General features: G+C 41.7%; 2 protein-coding genes and 1 long non-coding RNA gene across 16 annotated transcripts in view; 2 read left to right on the top strand and 1 right to left on the bottom strand.

The window, feature by feature from the left end:
• LOC119566913 overlaps positions 1 to 688 on the bottom strand; it is a 64,711-nt gene extending 64,023 nt beyond the window's left edge. For 9 of the 11 annotated variants that reach the window (XR_005226425.2, XR_005226434.2, XR_005226426.2 and 6 more), the window contains exon 1: positions 602 to 688. This is a non-coding gene — a long non-coding RNA (uncharacterized LOC119566913). The remainder of the gene's footprint in view (positions 1 to 601) is intronic. The other 2 variants (XR_006283360.1, XR_005226431.2) reach the window with 2 other exon arrangements.
• Positions 235 to 22,160, top strand: C8H5orf47 (chromosome 8 C5orf47 homolog). Of its 4 annotated transcripts, none has more exons than XM_037906354.2 (5): positions 235 to 974; positions 2,459 to 2,547; positions 3,992 to 4,094; positions 6,296 to 6,345; positions 21,921 to 22,160. In XM_037906354.2, exons 1-5 carry the CDS (start codon positions 539 to 541, stop codon positions 22,158 to 22,160), a joined length of 918 nt encoding a protein of 305 aa, XP_037762282.1. In that variant the 5' UTR covers positions 235 to 538. The 4 variants fall into 4 exon arrangements, with proteins under 4 accessions (XP_037762282.1, XP_037762284.1, XP_043377082.1 ...); XM_037906355.2 differs by lacking the exon at positions 21,921 to 22,160 and adding an exon at positions 7,978 to 8,430 and having other exon boundaries at positions 336 to 974; XM_037906356.2 differs by lacking the exon at positions 6,296 to 6,345 and having other exon boundaries at positions 240 to 974; positions 21,921 to 22,155.
• NSG2 (neuronal vesicle trafficking associated 2) overlaps positions 22,023 to 24,303 on the top strand; it is a 42,225-nt gene continuing 39,944 nt past the window's right edge. The window contains exons 1-2 of the mRNA XM_043521148.1: positions 22,023 to 22,173; positions 23,021 to 23,171. Of these exons, the coding sequence (XP_043377083.1) occupies positions 23,043 to 23,171 (129 nt within the window). The 5' untranslated portion in view covers positions 22,023 to 22,173; positions 23,021 to 23,042. The remainder of the gene's footprint in view (positions 22,174 to 23,020; positions 23,172 to 24,303) is intronic.

The following is a 24,303-nucleotide window of genomic DNA, read 5'->3' as shown; positions in this document are numbered from 1 at the left end:
CTGTATACAACTGATAAGCTGATTCTCCAGTCCCCCCAGGAGCACAGTACAGATTCCAGTTCACCAGGTCCTACTGCCAGCTGCTGCAGGACACTGAGCTGAGACCTGGCTCATCCCAGGAAGCAGCTATCAGAACCACAGGTAAGTGCACAGTATGCCACCCTGCCTCTCCCCGCCCATGTGAATGGGCTTTCCCAGGGCCCATCCCTCCATTTTTAATGGACTCCCCAGGAGTCCCGCTTCCCCCTCCGAATGGGACACTACCTCTACCAGTCCCAGTGGTCTCACCCCTCCCCGCCCAAATTCCCACTGGGTTCTTCTAAGCGAGTCACCCCCTCCCAATGCCCGCGGCCTCTCCCCCCCAAATCCCAGTGGTCTCTCCCAATCAGGTCTCCCTCCCACACCCAATGAGCTCTTCCAAGCGGGTCACTCTCCCCCTATTGGTCTCGCGCACGCCCTTCGCGGTTGGTTTGGCCGAGAGCTGTCCCCGAGTCGCCTGTGAGAAGAGCGAGCGCCCCCGCCTCAGTATCCCTCAAGGATGAAGCCCCGCCCTGGCCGGGAGCGCATGCGGGTAGTTTACGTGAACAGCTTCGGCACCCACCGCTGCGGCTCCGTGATCCAATATGGCGGTGGTCCCCGCGCCCGCCGGCGCCGTGAGGAGAAGGCCGCTGCTTCCGGTGTCGGAGATCGAGAGATGTCCTCTACTTCCGGTCTGAGCCGGAGGCAGGGGGCGGCTTGTGTGGGGCTGCGGGGCGAGGCGGCTGCCGCTCCTAGGGAAGGTCGCGGAAGCCCCTGGTTCCCGGTCCCGCCTAGCACCGGTCCCAAGGGAGCTGGGTCGTGTGCTGCCACCCAGGGACCGAGCCGGGGTGGCCAGGCCGGGGGAGCCCCCAGTCTCCGGGAGAGCGGGCCGGGGCTGCGCTGCACACAGAGCAGAGCCGCCGGCAGCGTGCAGGCGCCCGGCAGCCAGAGATACGGTACGCGCCACCCTGGAGAAGGGATGGGCTGAGCGCAGGTGCCCAGTGGGCGCTGCCCCAGTGGGACGTCCCCTAGGGGCCCAGCCGCAGGGGCTGACTCGAGCCCTCTCTCTTAGTTACGTGGCGAGGAGGCTAATCGCCTCCTCACGTCGGGCTCTTTGGCTGAGCCAGGAGGTGCCGGCATCCCCCACCCCGTTGCATGGCTGGTAACCGCCCTTCCACACAACACACGAAGGGACCCTCACCCTGCGCCAGGAGCAACAAAACTTGGTGCTGTGGGGTGGGAGGGAGAATAACTTCCTTGGCAGGTCAATGGAAAGTGACAAACGCCCAAAGCACTTTTGCTCCAGACCCGGTACACTGGTGAATGGCGAAGCTCCCTCCCCCAGTCAGGGGTGAAGGCAGCTTTGTCCTCTCGCTGTTCAGCCTTCCACATTCCTCACCCAGTAGAACGGGAACCAGAGTCACTGACATCCACCCCTAGGAGTTGGTGTGATCTGTCTTCAGCTCCTGGATCCTCTCTGACCTTGCTTGGTAGACCCCAGATGGAGTAGTGCCTTTGGAATACTCAAGCTCACGTCCATGCATGTCTCAGTGTTCTTTTTCTTTGTGTCTGGGCCCAAATGAGATGGGGATAGATGTCCCTTTATTTGCTTTTAAAAAAAAAAAAGAAGGTAGTTTTTCACTTTCAGAAACTTTTCCTGATGTGTTGCTAAAAAGATCAGTTTTGCTGCACAAAATAAAATGGAATGAAAATTGAGAACTTGTCTCAGCTCTCAAGATAAGAGCTTGGGCCTTGAAGGAGATTCTGGGGAAAACTGGGAGGCTGTTTCTTAATTTTACAGAACTGTTAACCCTAGGAAGTTTTACAATGTCCTTGTAAACATTTTTTAAAAACCTTTAAGGATGATAGATCCAGATTATCCATTATTTTGTATTTCAGAAATAAAGACAACAGTTTTACTAGTTTATTATATAGTTATTATTTGCTATCACTTATCAACAGTAAGAGCAGTTAATAGAATTTGTGAGAAAGCTCAAATTAGGTTGAGTACAAAGGTGAAATCTTCATTGAATATATTAGTACTGGTCTGCCAAAATAGTTTTAGTACTAGGAGCAAGCGAGATATCAGACTTCAGTATCACAGTACTGATTACCATCTTCACTCTAGCTCAAACAGGATTTTAGTGGATACTATCAAAAAAAATGAGAACTAGAATCCAATGGTATGTCACCTGAATGCCTAATGCCTACACTTTCAATTGTTATAGAGTATTAATCTCTGATTTAAGCAGTTTGAGATATCAGACACTAATAATTGTAACGGAAGAAAAAACAAGGTGATAATCAGAATTATGTGATATGAAAGTCTGATATCTCACAGTCTGCCAGTGCTCGAAATGAATACTGTTTAACATGGAAGGATGGAGAATCCCCACTAGTTGGATACATTCAAGCTCTTTAATTTTAATTTTTCTTGTAGGTGGTCTTCAAATGAATCAGGCTGATAAGTTTGGATTCCCTTTCACTTCTAAAGTTGTTAATAAAGTAACAAAACAGAAAAAGGAAAAGGTATAAAATATGGGACTAAAGTGAACGAAAGTGTTAGCATTTTAGAAGATAAACTCCTGCTTGCACTGTATGTGTGTGTGTGTGTGTAAGAAAGAGTGTGTGTGAGAGATGCAAAAGGATGTTATAGAAAGTTTCACTTGCAGGAATGAAAAATAGTATTATCTTCACCCCTTTAGAGTTTGAATCTGCAAGATCTGAGAATTCTGGCCCCAGTCCAGCAAAGCACTTCAGCATGTGCGTAACTTGAACACCAGTAGTTCCTTTGATTTAAATGACTGACCCAGCAATGCTTTGATGGGTCAGGGTCAGAATGCACCACACCTTGCTGGATTAAGCCCATAAAGGCCAAATTCTGTCCCTACTTATATATTTTAGGTAATGGGGTTGCTTAGGGAATAGATAAGTGAGAGCAACATTTGGCTATTAATATTAATAGAAATACAAAATTCCATTCTGTGTCACAAATGTATTTCTGGTACTGTTGAATAGTTCACCCAATGCTTGAAGTTAAAAAGACATTTTTTACAATGGTAACTCATGAGATTTACCATATGTGAGATACAAGTACCCAGGTATAATATAATACAGTCATGTCATCGATACATGATTTAAAACAAGGAGAAAACAACTGACTTCAGAGGTGCAGCTAACACTTGCTACAATGTCTCTTCTAGTTCATTAAATAGTCTGCAAGAAGAACAAGGAATGTATTTTACACTTTAGCACTGAAGCTTAATGAAGAAGAAATTATTAGATTTAGACTAGTTTCACAGTGGATGGTCCAGATATCACTATAACTTTAGCATGTTATAGCAATGTAAATCCTGTAATCTCCTAGCATATCTGAATTTGCTAGTGCTTCAGTTTTGGTATTTATGATGGCAGTTTGAAGTGTGCCAGTTACAGAGGGAATTTTTACGTTTTTCAACTGAAAAGGTCAGTAGATAACATAAAAGTAATTAATATTGATATATCAGAATAGGTCAGGTCATTGCCATGCTGGAATCTGAGTGCCAGGTCTAAATTGCACTGCAGGCAAGGGACTGGAAGGGAATGTGCTTGACCCCTGGGGAAAAGGATCATCTTGCATCTCTCTCATGTATTCCCCTTCTGGCTGACCCTGAAGAGACTTTAATGGCCCCAGAGGGAGTCACATCCAGTTCTCCTCCTCTGGAAGGACAGGATCACAGGTGCTGGGTAATGAGAGATCCAGGGAAGAAGGTGAATGAAAAATATGGAGGAATAATCCAAACACTGATTTTAGACTTGTAAAATAAATGTGGTTTATGTTCAGACATCTAGTCAATTACTAGAGTTGCAAACAAAGCAGATTGACTACCCTTGAATGTTCGGTGCTGGACAATTCAAAATCCTATTTAAGAGGAGATTTTTAAAACAAACTTTTTGACACTGTTCATTGAGAATGTTCTTCCTTTATTTTTAGTCTGAAGTCTTTCATGGAGTGTTGAAAGTAATTTCAAAAATGCTTGAAGAAAATGAAAAGTTTAGAGGCAGATTGTTGACTTGCAGTCAGTTTAATACTGAAGGTAGGTAATGAACCAATAACATTACATTAGCGAATACAAATAGGTTCTTAATACATATGCATTGACTTAAGAGCTCCAGATTTGGGGTCTATTAAGTTACTTTTGGGTGATATGCTTTCACAACTCATGGATTTCATTGCATACTTGGTCATTGTTACCTGTATTTGAACTGCCCTCTGGTTCCATTGAGAGTCTTGTAGTAAGTGTGTGTAATTGGAAGGGGGTGGTGGCAGTAGTTCTTTACTACACTGTAGAATATGAAAAACATGAACATAAAAGCAAGTGGAGTCTGGACATTTTTCTGACCATGTAAAATCTGTAATGAAACTATTGTTCACAAATGCCTGTACTAGTTAAGGGAAATACTTGAAGATGAATAATTTTTTTCACCTGCAGTATAAAATTGGAAATAGTTTGACTTCATGTAAGTCATAAATAAATTAGTTCCCACAAATGTGAATTGTAACCTAATTTAACATAACTAACAAAATTAATCCTCAAGTTGTGGCCTGACCACAGCTATTTCATTAGTGGAAAATGACACAGGAATTAAAGCTGACACACGGAATAGATGCAACTGCAGTTAGAGTTGTTGTAGCTGCTACTACAATTTAAGGTAATACAGTATATGCTTACAAACAAAATTGGAATTTCTGGCTTGGCAATTTGATTAGTTTTAGGAAAGAGAATTTACCAATCCATTAAATATTATCAGTTAAATTAAAAGTGGCATGTTCTCTCGGTGTCTGCTTAGCTCACATTAGTATTAATAGAAGTTTTTCTCATGCTGGGAGGACAGGGTATATACTAAAATAGTTGTAAGCCACTGTTAGTGACTTTTGTTAGTAAACCTTTGTATATTTTACCTGTATGAATTTTACACATACCTGGTTCCAAAATGCTTCCATAAGACTGTACTCAATATAAAATGCTGCCTTACCATTTATGTGGTAAGACTTGTTGTGTCTGCTCACTTGTGTGCATGAATGGAATGTATACAATAAATATACAACGGTAGGATTGTATTTGACTTATGCCCACTGTCTCTCCTCTTTGCAAACACATGTAAGTGGGCATTGAATATGGGAGTTTGACAGAGGTCAGGCATAGAATCCTTTTTTCAGGCTTTTGCATTCCCTTTCTGTGAGAGGGGGTTTGGCTGGAATATATTTATTGTTGTTCCACTGGCCATGTCTGTGACCTCTCCACAATCCTCTTCTGTAGACTTGCTGTTGAAGCCAATGTAAAGCAGTGCTCCTCAGCATGTGAAAGCTTTGGACCCCATACATAGCTTTTCCTTGGCCCTCCTTGCACCCCTGAATCATTGTGGGGGTTCATTTGCACAGCCCTTATTTGGGCCGAAGGATTTGGCATTTATGCAAGAAAAATAACTTCCCTAGTTTAATTTTTTAAAAAAAGATGTCTTACATAACCAGGGAGAAGGAGAAATTGAGCATGTAGTAGAGCTTCGGGAGGCAGTCATATGTTAGAGAAAGATCCAAAGCAATTCTCTCAAGGTCTGGCAACAAACCAGAGAAATTCGCTTGTTAGGACTTAGAGCCTTTTAAAATTATGGCTGCTAGTTGAGTCTTCCGTTTGTTAAGGGGGTGGTTCTATGAGCTTTCCCAAGAGGCTTGTGTTTATTTCAGGAATGAATGGACATGGGCTGTTTACTTCTCAACTGTGTTTTCAGTTGCTTGTCTCTTTTATCATCTGGGGTTAGATAACATCATTTATCTTTAGGTTTAATTTGCATCCACTGAAACAAACTTTATGCTATCCTCAGTCCTAATTGCAACTCATTTTTCTTAAGCTTTAATTGTGATTCTCATTAAGCCATATTTAGCTGAAATTCCTTAACCCTAACACCTCCTTTTTAACTAGCAGATTTTGCACAGTATTGCCTCAAGGTGATAAGTCTCCTATTGATCTAAATTTTTCATTAAACAAATAGCAAAAATACATTAAAATATCAACTCTGAATCAACTTCAGTTGTGCTTTACAATTTTTTAAACTAGATAAATACAACTAGCAAATTAATCTTGCATTTTATTATCTCTGTGGATAGTTTTATTGGAAGATGAAAGTCTGTTGCAGTTTTAATGCTACATATTTCTTCAGTGGAAAACTAGCAATCAAAATCAGATACAGTACAAATGAAAATGATGTCACTGTGCCTACACATTGTATTCTTCCACAGGCAGTGATGTGAACCAAAGCTCACAGAATGAGGCTTCATGCATGGACAGAGTAAGTAGTCAGTTAAACGCCAAACAAGTTCAAATGGCAAAATAAGTTTTTAGTAAAATCAAAATATATGCATAAAGATATTGTTAAAAGATACAAAAGCATGATATTTTTATAAAATACCTTAGTCATTTAATATAAAGCTCAAATATGGCTTTTAAGGGTCTAAACCATGCTTGGGAAGAGGAGTACGAGCATCAGCCACCGTCAGCAGCAGTGCTTTATACCTCTGAAAGACTGGGAAGCAACTCTTGCTATACCTTTTACGGCCTGGTTCATTTCTTCCAGTGTGTGTGTGAGACAATGGCTGTGACCCATTTTGCTCAAACCCTCTCTGGGACTTCTAGTTTGCTGGCAGTGCTTGCAGCCTTCCAGCTCTTTGATGCTGTTTATAGATGCCCCTGTGCAGGAGCATGGGAAAGGTTTCATTGAGCTTTTTCTCCTTTAGTGCACCAATAAAGAGTTAGCTATAACATGTTTTAATAAATATGGGTCATTGTACTTTTAAAGATCTGCTGAAGCACATATTTGTAAATAGATAATTGAAGTGCAGAGGCCAGAATTGTATACAGTTTGGAATTATTTTGTTTTACATATTTAGGCTCACTAAATTAATATGAGATGTCTCTTCAAGGAGTTACTTGGTATATAAATATAAAAGTTAAACATTCTCAAATTCCATAGTATGTGGTATCAGTATTCTGAATAACATAAGTGCAGTGTCATATGAAGATGTATGTTTGTTTTAGTCATAATGTTCGGGCCATCAGTTAAATAGATTTAATTCTAAACACAATGGACTAGACCGTTGGTCTGATCTAGCTCTGTGTAGTGCAGGATCTGATTGGAGGGGGTGCACAATGACTTGGTCCATATCATTACACCCCTCTAATAATCCATTCTTAATCCCGGCAATGCCCAGAGGTCAGTTTGATTGTGCTGTAACTTTGAGCAGCCTCAGAGTTGTTCCAATTTGCATCTGTCTGTAATAGCTTCAGGGGGCCATTCCACTAGCCAATGATTACAGGAGCACAGCAGCATTCCGACCATGCTATGTTTCCCCAAAGACAACCCCTAGTTTGCGGGCTGTGAAAGAGTGAAGTATAGGGATAGCTATGCTGGTGATATAGCACTGAAGGATTTTAATACCTGGGGAGACATCAGCAGGCCACTTAAACCATACTTAAATCTGCTTTATACTGCTGTAGCATTGCAGATGAGACTTAATGGGGCTAGGGATCAGAACCAATATGTATGTGTTTCAGAGTAGCAGCCGTGTTAGTCTGTATTTGCAAAAAGAAAATGAGTACTTGTGGCACCTTAGAGACTAACCAATTTATTTGAGCATAAGCTTTCGTGATGCATCCGATGAAGTGAGCTGTAGCTCACGAAAGCTTATGCTCAAATAAATTGGTTAGTCTCTAAGGTGCCACAAGTACTCCTTTTCTTTTTGCGAATATGTATGTGATAAGTCTTTTTATTGAACTGTAGCATTTTTAGAATTCTCAAGTGTAAATTAAAGGAATCTGAATAAAGCCTTTAGCCTTTGTCATGTACTATATAACTAATCTAACTGTTGCATGTATTTTTATATTAAAAGAAATTGCTTCAGTTTTGTCATCTTTTTTTCTTTAGAATGAGTCCATCTTTGGATGGGTGTAGCAAAGAAGTAAACGAAGATTCAGTTTCAAGTGTTGCATTGAATTAGTGTTCATTTTAGATCTGATCTAACACCCATCTGACATTAATGAAAAGACTGAAAATGATTTCAATGAGCGTTGGATCAGAGTCTATATAGTTTGTCTGTCTAGCATTTTCGCTTGAGAGCTACATTTTAATATGGGTTCAATTAAACTTTTCAGTTACAGAGTATTGTTTTGTAGAAATCCTTATTAAGCATAATACATCACTTAGTCATTGTTAATTTTTGAAGGCTTTTTAATTAATATTATAGTGTGATGGTTTGCATTCAAAAGAATAGTAATATTTTATGTTAATTATATTATGAATATATATGTTGTATAATCAGCAGCTTGTCAGAATTGTTAACAAACTTGTGTTTAGTAAAATAAAATTTCATACAAGATATCTCTGTCTAAAATGAATGAACCACTTTCATTCTATTGATTTAAATATTTTTTATTTTATTATATTAAAACAACATACAATCACCCTTCTGTTCATTCATCCATTGATACATGAATCTCAGTAATTATTTCAAATAAGAATCCAGGTGAATCCTCTCTGCCTCATCATTCATCATCAGGCACATAATGATAGTTTCATAATCAAAATGTATTGTTTATCTGGGTGCCCTTAATAGTAACATGAGGTGATTTTCTTGTGTTATAGAACCTTAAATTTGGAGTTTTGATTGATTGTTGAAACCTTTTTAAGGAGATCGCAAAAATAATTTTTCTGTGTGTTGACAGGTTTCAGAGTAGCAGCCGTGTTAGTCTGTATCCACAAAAAGAAAAGGAGGACTTGTGGCACCTTAGAGACTAACAAATTTATTTGAGCATAAGCTTTCACGAAAGCTTATGCTCAAATAAATTTGTTAGTCTCTTAGGTGCCACAAGTCCTCCTTTTCTTTTTTCTGTGTGTGTATTTCCTCTCTATAGATAAAATATTTATCTGTCATTCTTAGACCTTTCTTATTCTTATGAAAGAACAAATTTTCATTTCAAAATGTCTCAGCATTTGCAGATATAATGACTAAAATTTCAGCAGCATTGAGCTTTAATAACATGCTAGTGGTTGTGTCATCAAGCAGCAAAACACTTGGGAGGGTTTAAGCTCAGTTTTCCTAATGATAAACTGCAAGTAAATAACTAGGCTGTACCTTTTTGAATGAGTACTCTTGCGTTAAAGTTCTCATTTTGAACAGTGATGTGTTGTAGAATAATATTTTAATGTTACTCAAAATAGTTGACGTTTCAGCTTGGGGAAAGAAAAATATTCAGATAAGCACATGATCATTTTTTCAGGAAGAGTAAAAGTTTGTAAGTCCCTTGATATTTGCTTAATACGCAGTGGTGATGTAGCTGTGTCGATACCAGGATATTAGAGAAACGGGGTTGGTGAGGTAATACCTTTTATTGGACCAACTTCTGTTGGTGAGAGAGGCAAGCATCTGAGCTTACACAGAGCTTGAAAGCTTTCCTCTCTCACCAACAGAAGTTGGTCCAATAAAAGATATTACCTCACCCATCTTGTCTCTCTATTTGCTTAATAGATATGTAGGGTCAGAATTTTTTTTTTATTGTTTATGGGTTGGTCATTCTATTTCTGCAGTTCTGACAATATGAAAAGCTGTCTGAAGCTTCTTTAATGTATGTAAATTCCAGATTGTGAGCTCTAGAGTTGATGTTATTTCTGAGTAAACTACTACTGACAGGTTTCAGAGTAGCAGCCGTGTTAGTCTGTGTTCGCAAAAAGAAAAGGAGTACTTGTGGCACCTTAAAGACAAATTTATTTGAGCATAAGCTTTCGTGAGCTACAGCTCACCTCATCGGATGTGTTCAGTGGCTGCATCCGATGAAGTGAGCTGTAGCTCACGAAAGCTTATGCTCAAATAAATTTGTTAGTCTCTAAGGTGCCACAAGTACTCCTTTTCTTTCTACTACTAACAGTTAGCATCCTTCGTGGCATAGACCGAATGGGCCATGGAGATTAAACCACTCTTTCACCTTTATGATTGATCTTTCGTGGGGAGGAGAGAAATATATTAGCCTGGTAATATGAAGGAAGAATGCCCATGCTATTCATGTTCTTTGGATAATAAATATGGACTTCACTCTCCACAGCTGTGCTAAATTGACTTTAAAAGGAAGAAATTACACTACATAACAATGTACCTGATTCTTCACTATTTTGCACTTTGTGTAGTCATTTATACCTGCCTGAAGTGGGTGTAAATAGCTGCCATTGTTATTTGGTAATATGTTACCCCCATATTGCACTCACTGTGCACATGTGTAAATGACTACACAGGGTGCATGGTTGGGGAGAATAAGACCCAATGAGATAGATTGAGCCTTTTGCTGGTACAGGTGTCAGTGCAGCGACCGGGGGAAGGTAGTTTGAATGTGCCATATTCAGAGGCTGTTGGGGTGAGCTAGTTTAGCACCCAGTATTATATCCCAGTTTTAGTGTGGCTTCTGTGGCTCTTTACAGGGACACTAAATAGCCTGGGTTCAGGTTGGCCATGGCCTCTCGCATCTCTGATCCATCCCTCTCCTTTCTCTGGCATGCCTGTGCCCTGCCTCCATTCCATTCCCAGATCACTCTAGGATGCCTCTTATGCCAGGGTGGTAGGTGGGTGTAGAGTACCCTTGCACTGAGGGTATTCTCTGGGGCACTTTAGACTTGTTCTACAGCCTCTTTGTGTTAGCTTGGCTAGCACAAAGGGATTGCAAGGCAGTGCTGAATAGGGCCCAGTATTGGAATAGTAGTGAAGTCTGGCTTCTGACAATAGTGGCTTGATTTCAAATACACTGATGTAAGCAGGGGTAATTCTACTGAAATCAAAGGAGTTAAACTTCTGAAAAACAGGTCTGAAAGAAGAATCAGCTCCAGTATGTAGACCCTAAGCAAAGTGCAATCCACACCATGAACATCAACTCAAACACCTAAAGCACAGTGAACAATATTCCAGTTATAGTATTTTATGTTCTTAATTTGAAGTGCTAAACATAAACTGTAGATGAAATAATGTGTATTGTGTTGAGTAATAACATTCCTATGTGAACCAGACAAGTGACATCATCAACAAGAAAAAAGAGTTGTCACCCACAAGAAATAAATGATTTAAAATTGATTCATTAATAGGAACAAGGAATAAGCAGTGAAACCTCAGCGCATCAGATCATATGCATCAGAGTTCATTAATCAAATGACCCTCCCTTTATATCCCTTAACAGTTACCCCAGAAAAGAGAAGCAAATGCCATTTCATCTTGTTTCTGGGTAGGAATAGTATTTTTCAGTTTTCTTTTCAAACTACAAATAAATTACTTTGACTTTTTAATAAGAAATCTAGATGGGCATGTGCTCAATGCAGGGCAATATATGAAATTATGGGTGTGATGGGTTGGATCACAGAAAGCCCCTTGGGACTGCCAACTGATGTACCAAGACTACTGCCCCTGCTTTCCCTGCCAGCTTGAGACTCCAGCACCCTGTCTTGCTGAGCCAGACACGCCAGTCTGCTCCAACTCAGACCCAGGGTCTGAACCATGTGCCCCAAAGCTGCAGACTTAACTGAAAGCAACTTAAGAAGTGTTCCTGTCTTTAACACTCACATGTCCAACTCCCAATGGGGTCCAAACCCCAAACAAATCAGTTTTACCCTGTATAAAGCTTACACAGGGTAAACTCATAAATTGTCCGCCCTCTATAATGCTGATAGAGAGGTTTGCACAGCTGTTTTCCCCCTCCCCCCGCCCCCAGGTATTAATATATACTCTGTGTTAAATAATAAGTAAAAAGTGTTTTTATTAAATTCAGAAAGTAGGATTTAAGAGGTTCCAAGTAGTAACAGACAGAACAAAGTGAATTACCAAGCAAAATAAAATAAAACATGCAAGTCTAAGTCTAATACAGTAATAAAACTGAATACAGATAAAATCTCACCCTCAGAGATGTTTCAATAAGTTTCTTTCACAGCCTGGATGCCTTCCTAGTCTGGGCACAGTCCTTTCACCGGTACAGCCCTTGTTCTAGCTCAGGTGGTAGCGAGGGGATTTTTCATGATGGCCGCCCTCTTTGTTCTGTTCCACCCACTTATATATCTTTTGCATAAGGCGGGAATCCTTTGTCCCTCTCTGGGTTCCCACCCCTCCTTCTCAATGGAAAAACACCAGGTTAAAGACAGATTCCAGTTCAGGTGACATGATCACATGTCACTAAGACTTCATTACCCATTTGCCAGCACACAGGTATACAGGAAGAGTTACAAGTAAAACAGAGCCACTTACAGTCAATTGTCCTGGTTAATGGGAGCCATCAAGATTCCAAACCACCATTAATGGCCCACACTTTGCATAATTACAATAGGCCCTCAGAGTTATAGTTTATATTTCTAGTTTCAGATACAAGAATGATGCATTCATACAAATAGGACGAACACATTCAGTAGATTATAAACTTTGTAATGATACCTTACAAGAGACCTTTAGCATGAAGCATATCCCGGTTACATTATATTCACACTCATTAGTATATTTTTATAAAATCATATAGAGTGCAATGTCACAATGGGTGATTATCCATATTTGTGTATCTAGAAGCCTGATGCTTTGTAAAAGTTAGTAATTTGTCTTAAGGTGGTATAATTCAGGGGTTGGTCTGAGCAGGTACCCCTTTGCATTCAATTTACAGTAGTGCAAGTGATTACGATAGTTACAGAGCAGTGAATCAGTCTTTTGCATTCCTGAGTGAAGTTAATGGTACATTCAGTGATGAGCGGCCAAAATCTTAACAACGGGTTCCCTCCTCACCCCACGAGGGGGTCGTTGCCCACCCCTGCCCCCTGGGACTCCTGCTCCATCCAGCCCCTCCCCCCTGCATTCCTTGACGACCCCCCCCAAGACCCCTGCCTCATCCAACCCCGTCCCCTGACTGCCCCCAGAACCGGGCAGAAGGGTGTCATAAGCCACCATAGAGGGTGCCCACCCCGCCCCTAAGAGCCAGAGGCACCTGCCAGGGGGCAAGGTGGGGAGTCCCAGAGGTGCTTACCGGGGGCAGCTCCCAAGAAGCATCTGGCAGGTCCCTCTGGCTCCTCGGGGCAGGGGAACGTAGCTAGGTGGGGGGCAGGGTGAGTGGCTGCTCCCCCACTGATCACATCAAAAGGTTCCCCTGCGCGCCCCCCACCCTGGGTTACCTGCTGCGGCGTGGGCGGCCCTCCTCGCACCCCCCCACCCCAGTTCACCTCCGCTTCCCTGGGCCTGAACGGGAAGCCGCAGCCTGCTTCTCAGCCCGCCCCGGCTTCCTGTGCGAACAGCTGATTCGTGGGAAGCCTGATGGGGGCGGAGAAGCAGGGCAGGGCAGCGCGTTCAGGGGCGGAGGTGGAACGGAGGTGAGCTGGGGGTGGGGGGGGAGCTGCCGGTGGGTGCTCTGCACCCACCAAATTTCTCCTTTGGGTGCTCCAGGGCTGGAGCACCCATGGAGTCGGTGCCTAAGGCACCACTTTTGGCCTGTTAAATTTAGAAGCCCTTTTAGAACCCATTGTCCCTCGCGGGACAACGGGTTCTAAAAGGGCTTCTAAATTTAACAGCCGGTTCTAGTGAACCGGTGCAAACCAGCTCCAGCTCACGACTGTGTACATGTCTGTTCTTCCTACAAGGGTCAGTCAGCAGGATTCCTCCGCACCTCCATACATGATTTTACAGCCTGAAACCCAGTTAGGATATTAATACTTAGCCATAATGATGTTAATTAAAAATTAACATTGTTAGCTGTTTGTTGATTATTTCAGCAGAAGCATTCAGCTGTTTTGGGATTTTGAGCAGACTTTAGGGCTGTGAGCACAGCTTGCGATGTTAGGCGGAGCTTGACCAGAATAGCAAGGTGATCTTCAGCTACACTGAACATTAATATACAGTGAACCGTGCATTTAGGGAAACCTCCAGTAGGCAACTCCCTGTTTTAACTTTTAAGCATATCCTCAAGGCTTCCGCTACATTTTGTATGACCTCTAGTTTAGCAGGCGATTGTTGCTCCTTTGGGAGGTGGCTTAAAGCTTATTTAGCAGTGTATGTAATGTTTTGTGTATGGGTACAGTAGGTCCTGTAGGTATGAAAGAAAACAGGATCCAACTATTTAAGGGTATTATAAATATATTTGCAATGACATAAGCAAAGTTTGTATTTTGGCTAGTATTGTAATTGCCTAAGTATTTATGTAACTATGATGATAGGATACTGGTTGCACAGTAACCAAGACAACATTGCCTTGATTTGTTGAGCAGAATAGGTTTTGCACCAAACCATAATAGCAAATGAAACTGTTTTTAAATGGAAGCTTATATTCTGGGGAAAAGAGAAAAATCTCTGGAAGAGCATTAAACCTAGTGAGATTTTTCCGTAAGTATTCACAAGCAATCACTAATCAGCTGGTGACAGTGCCATGGAGATTAGATCTGATGAAGACAATGCATGTATGACAATTTTACTATTGCCATTGTAGGCTGTAAAAATCAATACATGTGTTTACATTTTCGTTTGACAGTGGCAAAAGATAAGGAGACCTCTGAGGAAAAGGGAATTATTATGCCTAGTGCCTCCTGAGGCCCGAGAAATTCTGAGTGCTTTCACCTCCCATTGATTTCAGCACTTCTTAGAACTGGATCCTTTTGCTTCTTCCACAGTGTATGTGGCATGTCAGTGAGATGCTCTGTGGTATTGCTCTAAGTGTGTCTGAGTAAGATAAGTGGCTTTGCTCAATTGTGGATGTTGCTAGGTTGATTATGAACGTGGCTGGTTTGTGCATGTTATTGGCGTTCATGATGAGAATAAATTATTTTAATTATGAAAGTGTGGAAATTACTGCACATTTGGCATTGTTGTACAGACAAATAATGGAGAGCGATTACAAGAACAGAACTGTTGCTCAAAGGTTCATCAAAGCACTGAGAAATGCTGCTTCTCCTCCAGAATGTTGTCATCTGTTTTTTAAAGTTAATAATAAATGAACATTTAAAATGGCTTTTATTTCTGCTTTGTGTTTTTCCTTGGCGTCATTATGTGTGTGACAAGAAGTCAGCACTGTTGCTGTAATTTTGCATGCTGGATGAAATGCTCCATAGTTGGGACTACCACTAGATAAGCCTTACTTAAAAACATGTATAATTTACTTTTTTACTTTACTTGTTACACTGCATTTAAACTAGTGGTATCCCTGAAACTATTACAAGGTAAATCTTCCTGACGATAAAACCAAGTAGGCTGTGGAATAAGTTCCCGAGGAAAATGGTAGAAGCCCCATTACTTGGAAACGGTTACACTAGACTGGACAAAACACTGGGAAATGTGCAGTAGAACAATCTTTCAGCGAAGCTTTTTCCATCTACAACACCTGTGGTCAATGAGATCATTTTAGCAGAAATATTCAACTATTCTGGGATTATTATTTTGCTTACATACTGAATTACCACTTATTTCAGATAGAGGGCCAGTTTCATCCCTGGCATAAATCTGTTGACTTCAGTGGAATCAGAATAGGGAAGGGACACATTTGGCCTATTCTGCCACCAGAAGTTAGCCTCCTGAATCCCTTTCAAAATTATTCTGTGTGGATGATTTAGAAGCAAAACTAATAATTCAGCAGAATAGTCTCATTTTCCCCTATGAACTGTCATGTTCTGGCTTGTCTGAAGTTGCTCTACATTTTCAAATACTATCCTTGGCATGCAGAACTGTGGTTCTTCAGCTCTCAAAGTGCTACAGTGGTTTTTCCTTTCTCTCTCAGTAATTCCTGATGCCTGTCCACACACCTCCAAACTCTTCCTCTTGGTCTCTTGGGCTCCCAGATTTCCAATATATATTTGATGGAAATAATGTTGCTACATAAAGTAGTGTGCACAACTGTGAAGAAAATGCATTTGTGCATGAAATATATTTAATGAAAGAGAAAATGTGCTTAAATATTAATATATCATAGACCATGGGGGAAGATGGAGATAGTAATTTTATAAGAAGAAGATTGAGAGTAGAATGATTTATATCTTGGGACTCTTAAATTGTGTAGAAGTTCAGCTATTTTGTAGGCTATCGCACACTTGTTGACAAGTTGCAGAAATTAAAAATCTAGTGAAATGCTACATCTGAGACCTAGTTACAAATCTTAGGCCTTACTGTTAACTGGTAATGAAAGCAATAATTCTATTCTGATTTGTTTAGCTGGAAATAGAAAACAATAGACTCTGGGTCTCTTATTAAAGGAATAAAAAGGGGCACATTTTCTGTTGACAGAAGGATTGTCTTGGTGTACCCATGGCATTTCCTGTTGATCATATTGCTTCTTTCTCTTATTGCCAGTCATTGATCTGCTTTGTGTGGGTAGAAATGTTAGACCTATTCACTCTGTAGTAAAATCTGTAAGTTACTGTTTGCTTTGTTGTTTTCAGTTTGCTTTCCCATACACTGGCTTAATGGTGTCTCTCTCTTTGGATTTTGCTGACAGCTTTAAAATGTCAATTTTATACGAATCACCCAGTTTTATAAGTTTATTACTGCTATTTCATATCTATTTGTGAAGATCAGAGTTGGCGATTTTCAAAGAAACATTTTCAAATGAAAATGAGGCTTTTACACTTTCTAAAATAGCCACAGGGATTTCCTCTGTCTTGTGGAGGAAATTCTGCAATTTCCCTTTATCAGGTTGCCACACTTTTCAGATGATGGCACTGTGGAATTTCATTAGATGCATTCCCTGTGTATATTCACAACCATACCTGCTTATTTTTAGTGTCAAAGATGTTTTTACACCTGTCAGTCCTGGAGAGCTAAGGCAGAATGGGGGGTTCTATTCTGTCCCATGTATCCTCAACATATTTATTTATTTAATTCCAGTCAGTTACCTATGATATTGCAAGGTATAACTTCATGGAATTTAATAAACAATATTATTGGTAAATGCACAAGAAGGAGTGGAGTACAGTGTGCTGCCCTTTATCTGTGTTGGCCCTGAAGGGGTAATGGGAGTAACAATCAGGAAAAATATTTTAATACTAAAATATGTCTGAATATATAGAGTCAATATGCTGAGTAAGCAGGTCCCATTTTTGTACCTGCATTCTTCATAGCACAAGCACAGTCTCGATGGGTTTGTGGAGGTGGTGCTGAAGGCACAATTTGAAAGGCATAGATTTGCACAAATGTCACTAATGACATCATTTGAAGGAAGTGGGGCTGCATAGGTGTCACTGAGCACATAATTTGGCTTGCAGGATCTTTACTGGTGTTGATATACAGTGGTGCTGGAACGCTTTATATAGTGGGGGTGCTGAGAGCCATTGAACCAAACTATAAACCCTGTATATGATGGAAACCGCTTCAAGCCAGGGGGTTCTGCCATACCCTGAGTTCCAGCACCTATGCTGATATATGTGAAAGAGAGGTCTGACTTTGAGATCACAGGGTGAATTTGCAAGCCTGGAAGTTAGAAAAACATCCGTTTACTTCATAGTACTCTTAGCTGGAAATCACTGACACACACTAAACATGGAAAGCCAGGATGCCATTTTTAAGGAATTGCTTCTCATAGAAGAAGTGCACAAAAGTTGGCACAAAGTGATTACATTGTTTCATAACCATTCACTTGAGTACCTGGAGTGACATAGTCATCTGGCTGGTAGAGGAGCTGTATAATTCCAGTGTGTACTCAGCAGCAGATAATTACACTAAGTATCTTTAATAATATAATGAGATATAAAGTATCTTCTTATATGTCTGGAGAAAAATTTCAGTGGGCTTTGGATAAGGCCCAGATATGCAAAATATTCAGGATTTAACATGAATTCAAAATTAAGGAAAAGAAATGGCCAATTAATTTTTTTAAAAGTATAACTTTTATTACTTGGTCAAAAAAGGGGCATAATCTCTCAGCATGAGAAACTTTTTCCTTTTGCCCCATGCCTTGTTCATACACACTATTTAAACCATGTTCTGAAGACAAAATTATTAACGTTCTCATGGGCTTGTCAGTGGTACTTGTCATTATAGTATCTGAGTGCTTCACAAACAGTTTATCTTCACAAAATGCCTGTGAGAGGAGGAGGTATTATTATCCTCATTTTACAGATGGGGCCCTGAGGTGCAGAGAGATTAAGGTAAAAAGTATTCACTATTTTGGGTGTCTAATTTGAGACACCGTCGGACCTGATTTTTCAAAATACTTAGAGCATTATATAGCACTTCATGTGTTTGAAGCACAACTCCCACACAGACTTCAGCTGCAGCTGTGAGTTCTCAATACTTCTGCACATCAGTGCCAAAGTCATAAGGAAATGAAGGAAATACAGTTAGTGACCACCTCTGAGACGTTTGATTTAAATGACTTAACTAAATTCACATAGGAACACTGTGGCACAGACAGGAATAGAATCCAATTCTCCAGGGAAGCATTCAACTTGCTTTACTTATTACACTGTCTTTTCTCTTCCTGCAATCTGCCTTATTCACTATGCACCTTCCAACTTCTGCAACAAATGGAAGGGTCTCACAGACCCCAGTCTCCTTCACTACATAACCCTGATTCATCCCCAAGCAGGTCCATCTTGTGCACTGAATTAGGTGGGCATCCTGTGGGAAAAAAGATACGATCATGTATTTAAAACTGCACAAAGGAGCTAAACTGCACAGACAACCTAACTCTGACATTTCCTAACTGAGGAGTAGGGGTCCACTTAAATTGCTAAGAAATCACACAATTTTTGCAGGTTGGTCACGGCATAAATAGCATATTTCGCAGATGTGTTACACAGCCACAACATTTGCTATTTAGGCCGTGACCAACACAAAAGAACATGTGATTTCTCCTCAGCGTTATTCAAAATAGGGGTCTGGACCCAAAAGGGGGTTGCAAGCCGATTAGGTCACGTCATTGCCACCCTTACTTCTCCCCTGCTGCTGGTGGGTGGCGCTGCCTTCCGAGCTGGGCGCCTGGGCACCAGCTGCCACTCTCCACTCTGCCTCCACAGCTGGCTGGCTAGAGACCAGATTTCACAGTCCATGATGCAATTTTCACAGCCATGAATTTGGTAGACCCTGATTTATGAGTGCTTGACTTTGCAACTTTAATAGTGTTCTTTTAATGTAGGGTTACATGTGCATAATTTCCTGTTTTGTTTTGTTTTGTTTTTTTACTAAAAGCAAACTGAGAAAAACAGAAATTCCATCATGTGGCATCTTATTGACTGCCACATGGGCCATCAGCAGGTTTGGAACCTTTAGATACACCGCATAGACTTCTGACTCTTGAGCTAATGGAGTAGCTGATAGTAGTAGTAGGTTGTCATCCTCTGTGTGGACCAGAACTAGATGCAAATGGGACATTGCCACTGGGTTGCACAGATATTTGCTAACAGCAGAAGAATAGTGAGACTCAGGAATCTGGATTTCATTTCAGGGTCTGGAAAGCAGAGTGCTGTAGTGGGCATCAATCTTCTCTCCTTTCCTCCCAAGCATTCCCTTTTTGCCCACTCCCCTCCAACCTGGTCCCTGTTCCAATCCTCTCTCTTCACCACACCTGACTCCTCATCCCAGTCCCAGTCTCTTCACCTAGCTGGCCCCAGTCTTCACTCCTTAGACTACTCATCCTAGTCTGCACCTCCTTGCTCAGCAAGTCTTAGTCTCTCCCCTGCATACTCTCTATCTCAACCTCCATCTCCCCACAGCTTTCCAGTCCCAGACTCCTTCCCAATTGCCCAACCAGCCCTCAATTCTTTGTCCTAGTCTCGTTGACCAGCCAGTCCCATTTGTCCCCTCCTGGCTTTTCATCCAATTTGTCTCTCTCTGTTGGCCTCCAGTTGGACCCCTCCTGGCCCCTGTTCCCTGACCCTACTGGCTCACTATCCCAATCTCCTTCTCCAGGCTCCTCACCCAGTCTCAGGGTTTGTGCCCCTCTACCCCTTCCCCCCAGCTGCTTGTCCCAATCTCTTAGTCTAGCCAATCCCAGTTCTTCCCCTGCATTCTGGTTCCCCATCAGAGCCCCACTCATCTCCTTTCCCCTGCTTTACTGGTTCCCAGTCTCAGTCTCCTTGTCCAGCCCGTCCCAATCTCCCCAAAGCTCTTCGTCTGATCTCAGTCTTTCCCCACCTACTGGCTCCCAGTTTCCCTCCATATTTCCTTCCCTGGCTCCCAGTCCAAGTGTCCTTGCCCAGCCAGCCCCAATTTCCCTTTCCCCCTCAGCTGCCAGTCTCAGTCTCCCTGTTCCAATCTACCCGTGCCATCTTCCCAACAGTTCTGGCTCTTGTGTTCTCTGATTCAGATCAGTCAGCCCTGGGCCCAGCTGAGCACATTGATAGCACAGGTGAGACAGGCTCCCTACTCTCAGTTGAGGTGTCTGGACCCAGCAAGCCTTGCAGTACCCCAGAGCTATACTTGCAAGGAAAGTCCTGCTCAGCCCTGAGTTTGACATGCCCAGCGTGGATGGAATCCTCCAGGAATTTAGCGGCTAAAATCCAAGAAGAGTCAACAGAAAATGTGTGAATTATGATTTTTCGAAAACTTATTTTTGCCATATTTGGGTGATTTTTTTCAGGGACAGCAAAAGGCAGAGTTTGGACATGAAGGTCACCCCCTGTCAAATGTCAAGTCCCTGCTCCAAAGCAACTGTTTGAAGTAAAGGAGACCAGATTTTTTCATCATGGGCAAAATAATGTATTTTTCCTAGCATGTTTCTCAGAAACCCAAATAAAAATAAAATAGAATACAGTAAAAAAAAATATTCAGCCTTAGGCAGACAGCCTGCATGGAAAGTTTCAGCCAAAACAGTTAAAGTTTGGTAAAGTTATAAGCTACTCAAAACAGTCTCTTATAATGGGAAGTGTGGGCACCTTAATGCTAGCTAGTGCTAACAGCCTTGTCTATAATAATTTCTCCCTCCCGGCTTCTTGCACTCAACAGCCATATTTAGCACTTGGAATGAACTCACAGAACTGTAATGAAAGACTTTGTCTTGCCTGTGCCAAGGTATCACTTAACAGCATTGTCACAACTGGGCTCCAAAAGGCCTTCTCTACACAAACAGGTCACACCTTTTAGAAGTAAATTTAGTACTTGTAAAAGATGCCAAATTGAGAGCCCTAGAGGCAAAGTTTTATATTTATAATCAATCAGCTAGGGCACCTCCAGTAACAGGGTTAGATTGCCCCATGTTACTCTCTACTCCTAAGCAAAGTGTTTTAGCCCTACCCTACAAAGGCCACTTCTTATCATCTAAATATTATGGTTACGGGTGTAATTGAAATGTAGGTAGTTAGAGTTAAGTGTCTGAGCTCAGTCAGTTCTTAGCCTTTGTGTCTGTTAGTACTAAATGAGGTGATGGTTATGGAATATAGGAACTTGTCCTCTGGAAGCTGAATGAGACCTTCCATCATCTCATTTCACAAAAGGGCAACCAAGAGGCCAGGGGGTAGTTATAACTTTCACTCAGTACCAGCCCTGACTGGATTTGATCCAAGCACTAAGAAGTGAGAGGCGTTGTATCCCAGCACTAACTCCATGAGGCAGCCAGTCCCCTTCTTGTTTCTTTAGGGGGCAAAATCCTGCAACCTTCACTCAAGATTTACTAATTGGAGCCAATAGAGGTTTCCCCTAATTAAGTCTGGAGTGAGGACTGCAGGATTTAGCCCCGTCTAGGAAAACTCTTTATTGTTGGTGTACCTTAAATCACAGTTGCACAAACGGCAGTTTCCGGGCTTAGGTACCGCCGCGCAGCATCAGAGCACAAGCTGGAATCGCTGCTCCTGCTTGTACCTGAAAACTCCCCTTGCATTCCCTGAGCAGGCTCCAGGTGGCGCCGGTGGGTAAGCGCTTTCCCGGCTGCCCCATGACTCCAGTGAACTTTTTTCTGCAGCACTTGTGGCCACGCACTGAAACAGCAGGTGGTGCCAGATTCCACATGGAAGCCGCTACCCTCCTATTTGTGTGTGTATCTGCGCGCGCGCGCGCTGCTCTCAGCACTCCACTCCCCGCTTCGCCGTCAGGAGCGTTTGGAGCCAGGCGCCGGCAGACCGGAGCGCTGTCCATTCAGCACCACCTTCCTGCGCTAGGAAAAACCCAGTCCTGCACAGCTCGGACAGATCCTCCCCAGTAAAGCTTGCTTTGCAGTAAGTACAGGGAGATTTGTGGCTATGGGGTGTGTGGGTGTGTGTAGGGGGGGGTGTTGCTGGTGTGTTTTGTGTGTGTGTTGTACACAACCCCCGGTGTGCCTGTATAGCTTCACAACCACCAGCAGACAATGAGAGCGGAGCCTGACTTGCATTGTGCCACAATTTGGGGGGTGCCTGTCCCGCTCTGGCAGGGGATCAAGCTTGGCGGGGTTATATTGACACTCAGAAACCCATTCTCATATTAATATTTTGTCTTCTTTAAACAAAAGATAGCCTATAGGAGAGCAGCGTCCAGCCCCTAATAGCAGCCCATCATCGGATTAACCACAGAACAAGGGGAACCAGTTTCAGCAGCATTCTCTTCTGTGCACTTTTTATGTTGTCTGCTAACAAGGATTTTCATAGCTCCAGACACCGAAAGGTTAAAACAATATATGTGATGAAAAAAATACTGGGCCAAGTTTATCCCTGGTAGAAGTCCACAGGCATCAGCAGATTTACAGCAGGGGATGAATTTGGCCCGTGTGCGAGGGCTTTTTGCAGCACGGTCTTGATCTGCAACAATATTTGCTGTGTTAGTGGGATTGTGAGAGGTTTTATTTGGACTCACTTTGGGCCTTTTGAGAAGTTTTTATTTGTTTAATGCACGTTAAAGTGAAAGTTGTTCCAGATTTGACATGCTTTGTCTCTAGCAATCCTGTAAAAAATCCCAAGTGAGCAATGGTTGATACGAAGAATTCAATAGAGCAGTGTAAGGCAGAATCCTCTTCTCCATCTCCTTTCCCCTTCCCCCACTCACCCATCTCCATACCCTTGTAACATCAGTCATCTTGAATTGTTTTAGGTCTGGAAAGTGAGGTCCAAGAATGGTGAAGCTGGGGAGTAATTTGAGTGACAAGAACAGCAAACAACCATCCAGTGAAGATGGTTTTCAGACAGTTCCTTTGATCACACCCTTGGAAGTAAATCACCTGCAGTTTCCAGCTCCGGAAAAGGTAACCCCCCACCTCAAACAAACACAAAAAAACCCTCACAGAGAGCAACCAGGTCTCTGCTTTTCACTGCCCTGTTCCATTATTGGTCTCTAATGGGCATTAAAATGCAATCCTTCTACCTTATCAATGCAACACAATAAAAAAGGGTTTTCTTTGTTTTTTTTTTAAACACAACAGACCGACACAGGCAAACCAGAAAATGTTTCCTCATGATTGCAGGTTGGGAAAAGGCTTAATATATTTTTCCTAAAAATGGCATTAAAATTAAATAGGAAAAAGCTTAGAATGCATCTTGACAATAAAAGAGGCATCATGTGAGCAAGTGAGTCTGCATCTGCATTGAGAGTGATGAGATGACTCTTGTGTAATAAACAAAAGTTGAAGGGTATCTAATTTTAATTACGCAAATCAAGATTTGTTTTCTTAACTGTGGCCTTTCAAAGTCCATTTGATTTTAATTCAATTTGATTTATCTGACTAGAACAACTGAAGTCCCTGATAGAAAATGTGGTAATGGGTCATTCCATGTATTCTTTTTCCCCCCATTGGCTTCTGTGAGGGAGCAGCTTTTTCTCCTAGCCAATCAACACTCACAGAATTTAAGTGCTGCACTAAAATGTTCAAAAATGGGCACCTGTGATTGGATGGTGTTTATGAACTGGTTTTTTTAAAGGTACTGTATGTACTATGAAGTCATTTTGTCTATTTATCTGCAGTGGTGGTATATGTCAATAATGTTACAGGGAGATAATGTGTGATACCATTCACAATGAGATCAAATGTCCAAGAGATTCCACTGTCACCGCTCCTTAGGAAAAAAAAAAAAAAGGCTTGCTGCAGTCTGGTGCCTAGATACCACAGCGGTAAATGCCATGTCGATACGAAAGACGAGGGAAGGATTAAATCTCATGGGATAATGATAACAGCAAAATTATATATAGAAAATACATAACAATGTGTGTGCATATATTTCTAATATACACACATGTTATGTATTTATATATGTGTGTTTATATATATTTTATATACCTATAAAGAGAGTATTATTTATTTTCTATAAATAAAGAACCAAATATATCTATATATTAGAACCGAATAAATTGACACACATTGGCGGAAACCAGAACCAGGC

The sequence above is a fragment of the Chelonia mydas genome, chromosome 8, assembly GCF_015237465.2.
Source record: "Chelonia mydas isolate rCheMyd1 chromosome 8, rCheMyd1.pri.v2, whole genome shotgun sequence".
NCBI lineage: Eukaryota > Metazoa > Chordata > Testudines > Cheloniidae > Chelonia > Chelonia mydas.
This window is presented reverse-complemented; position numbering and strand designations above follow the sequence as displayed.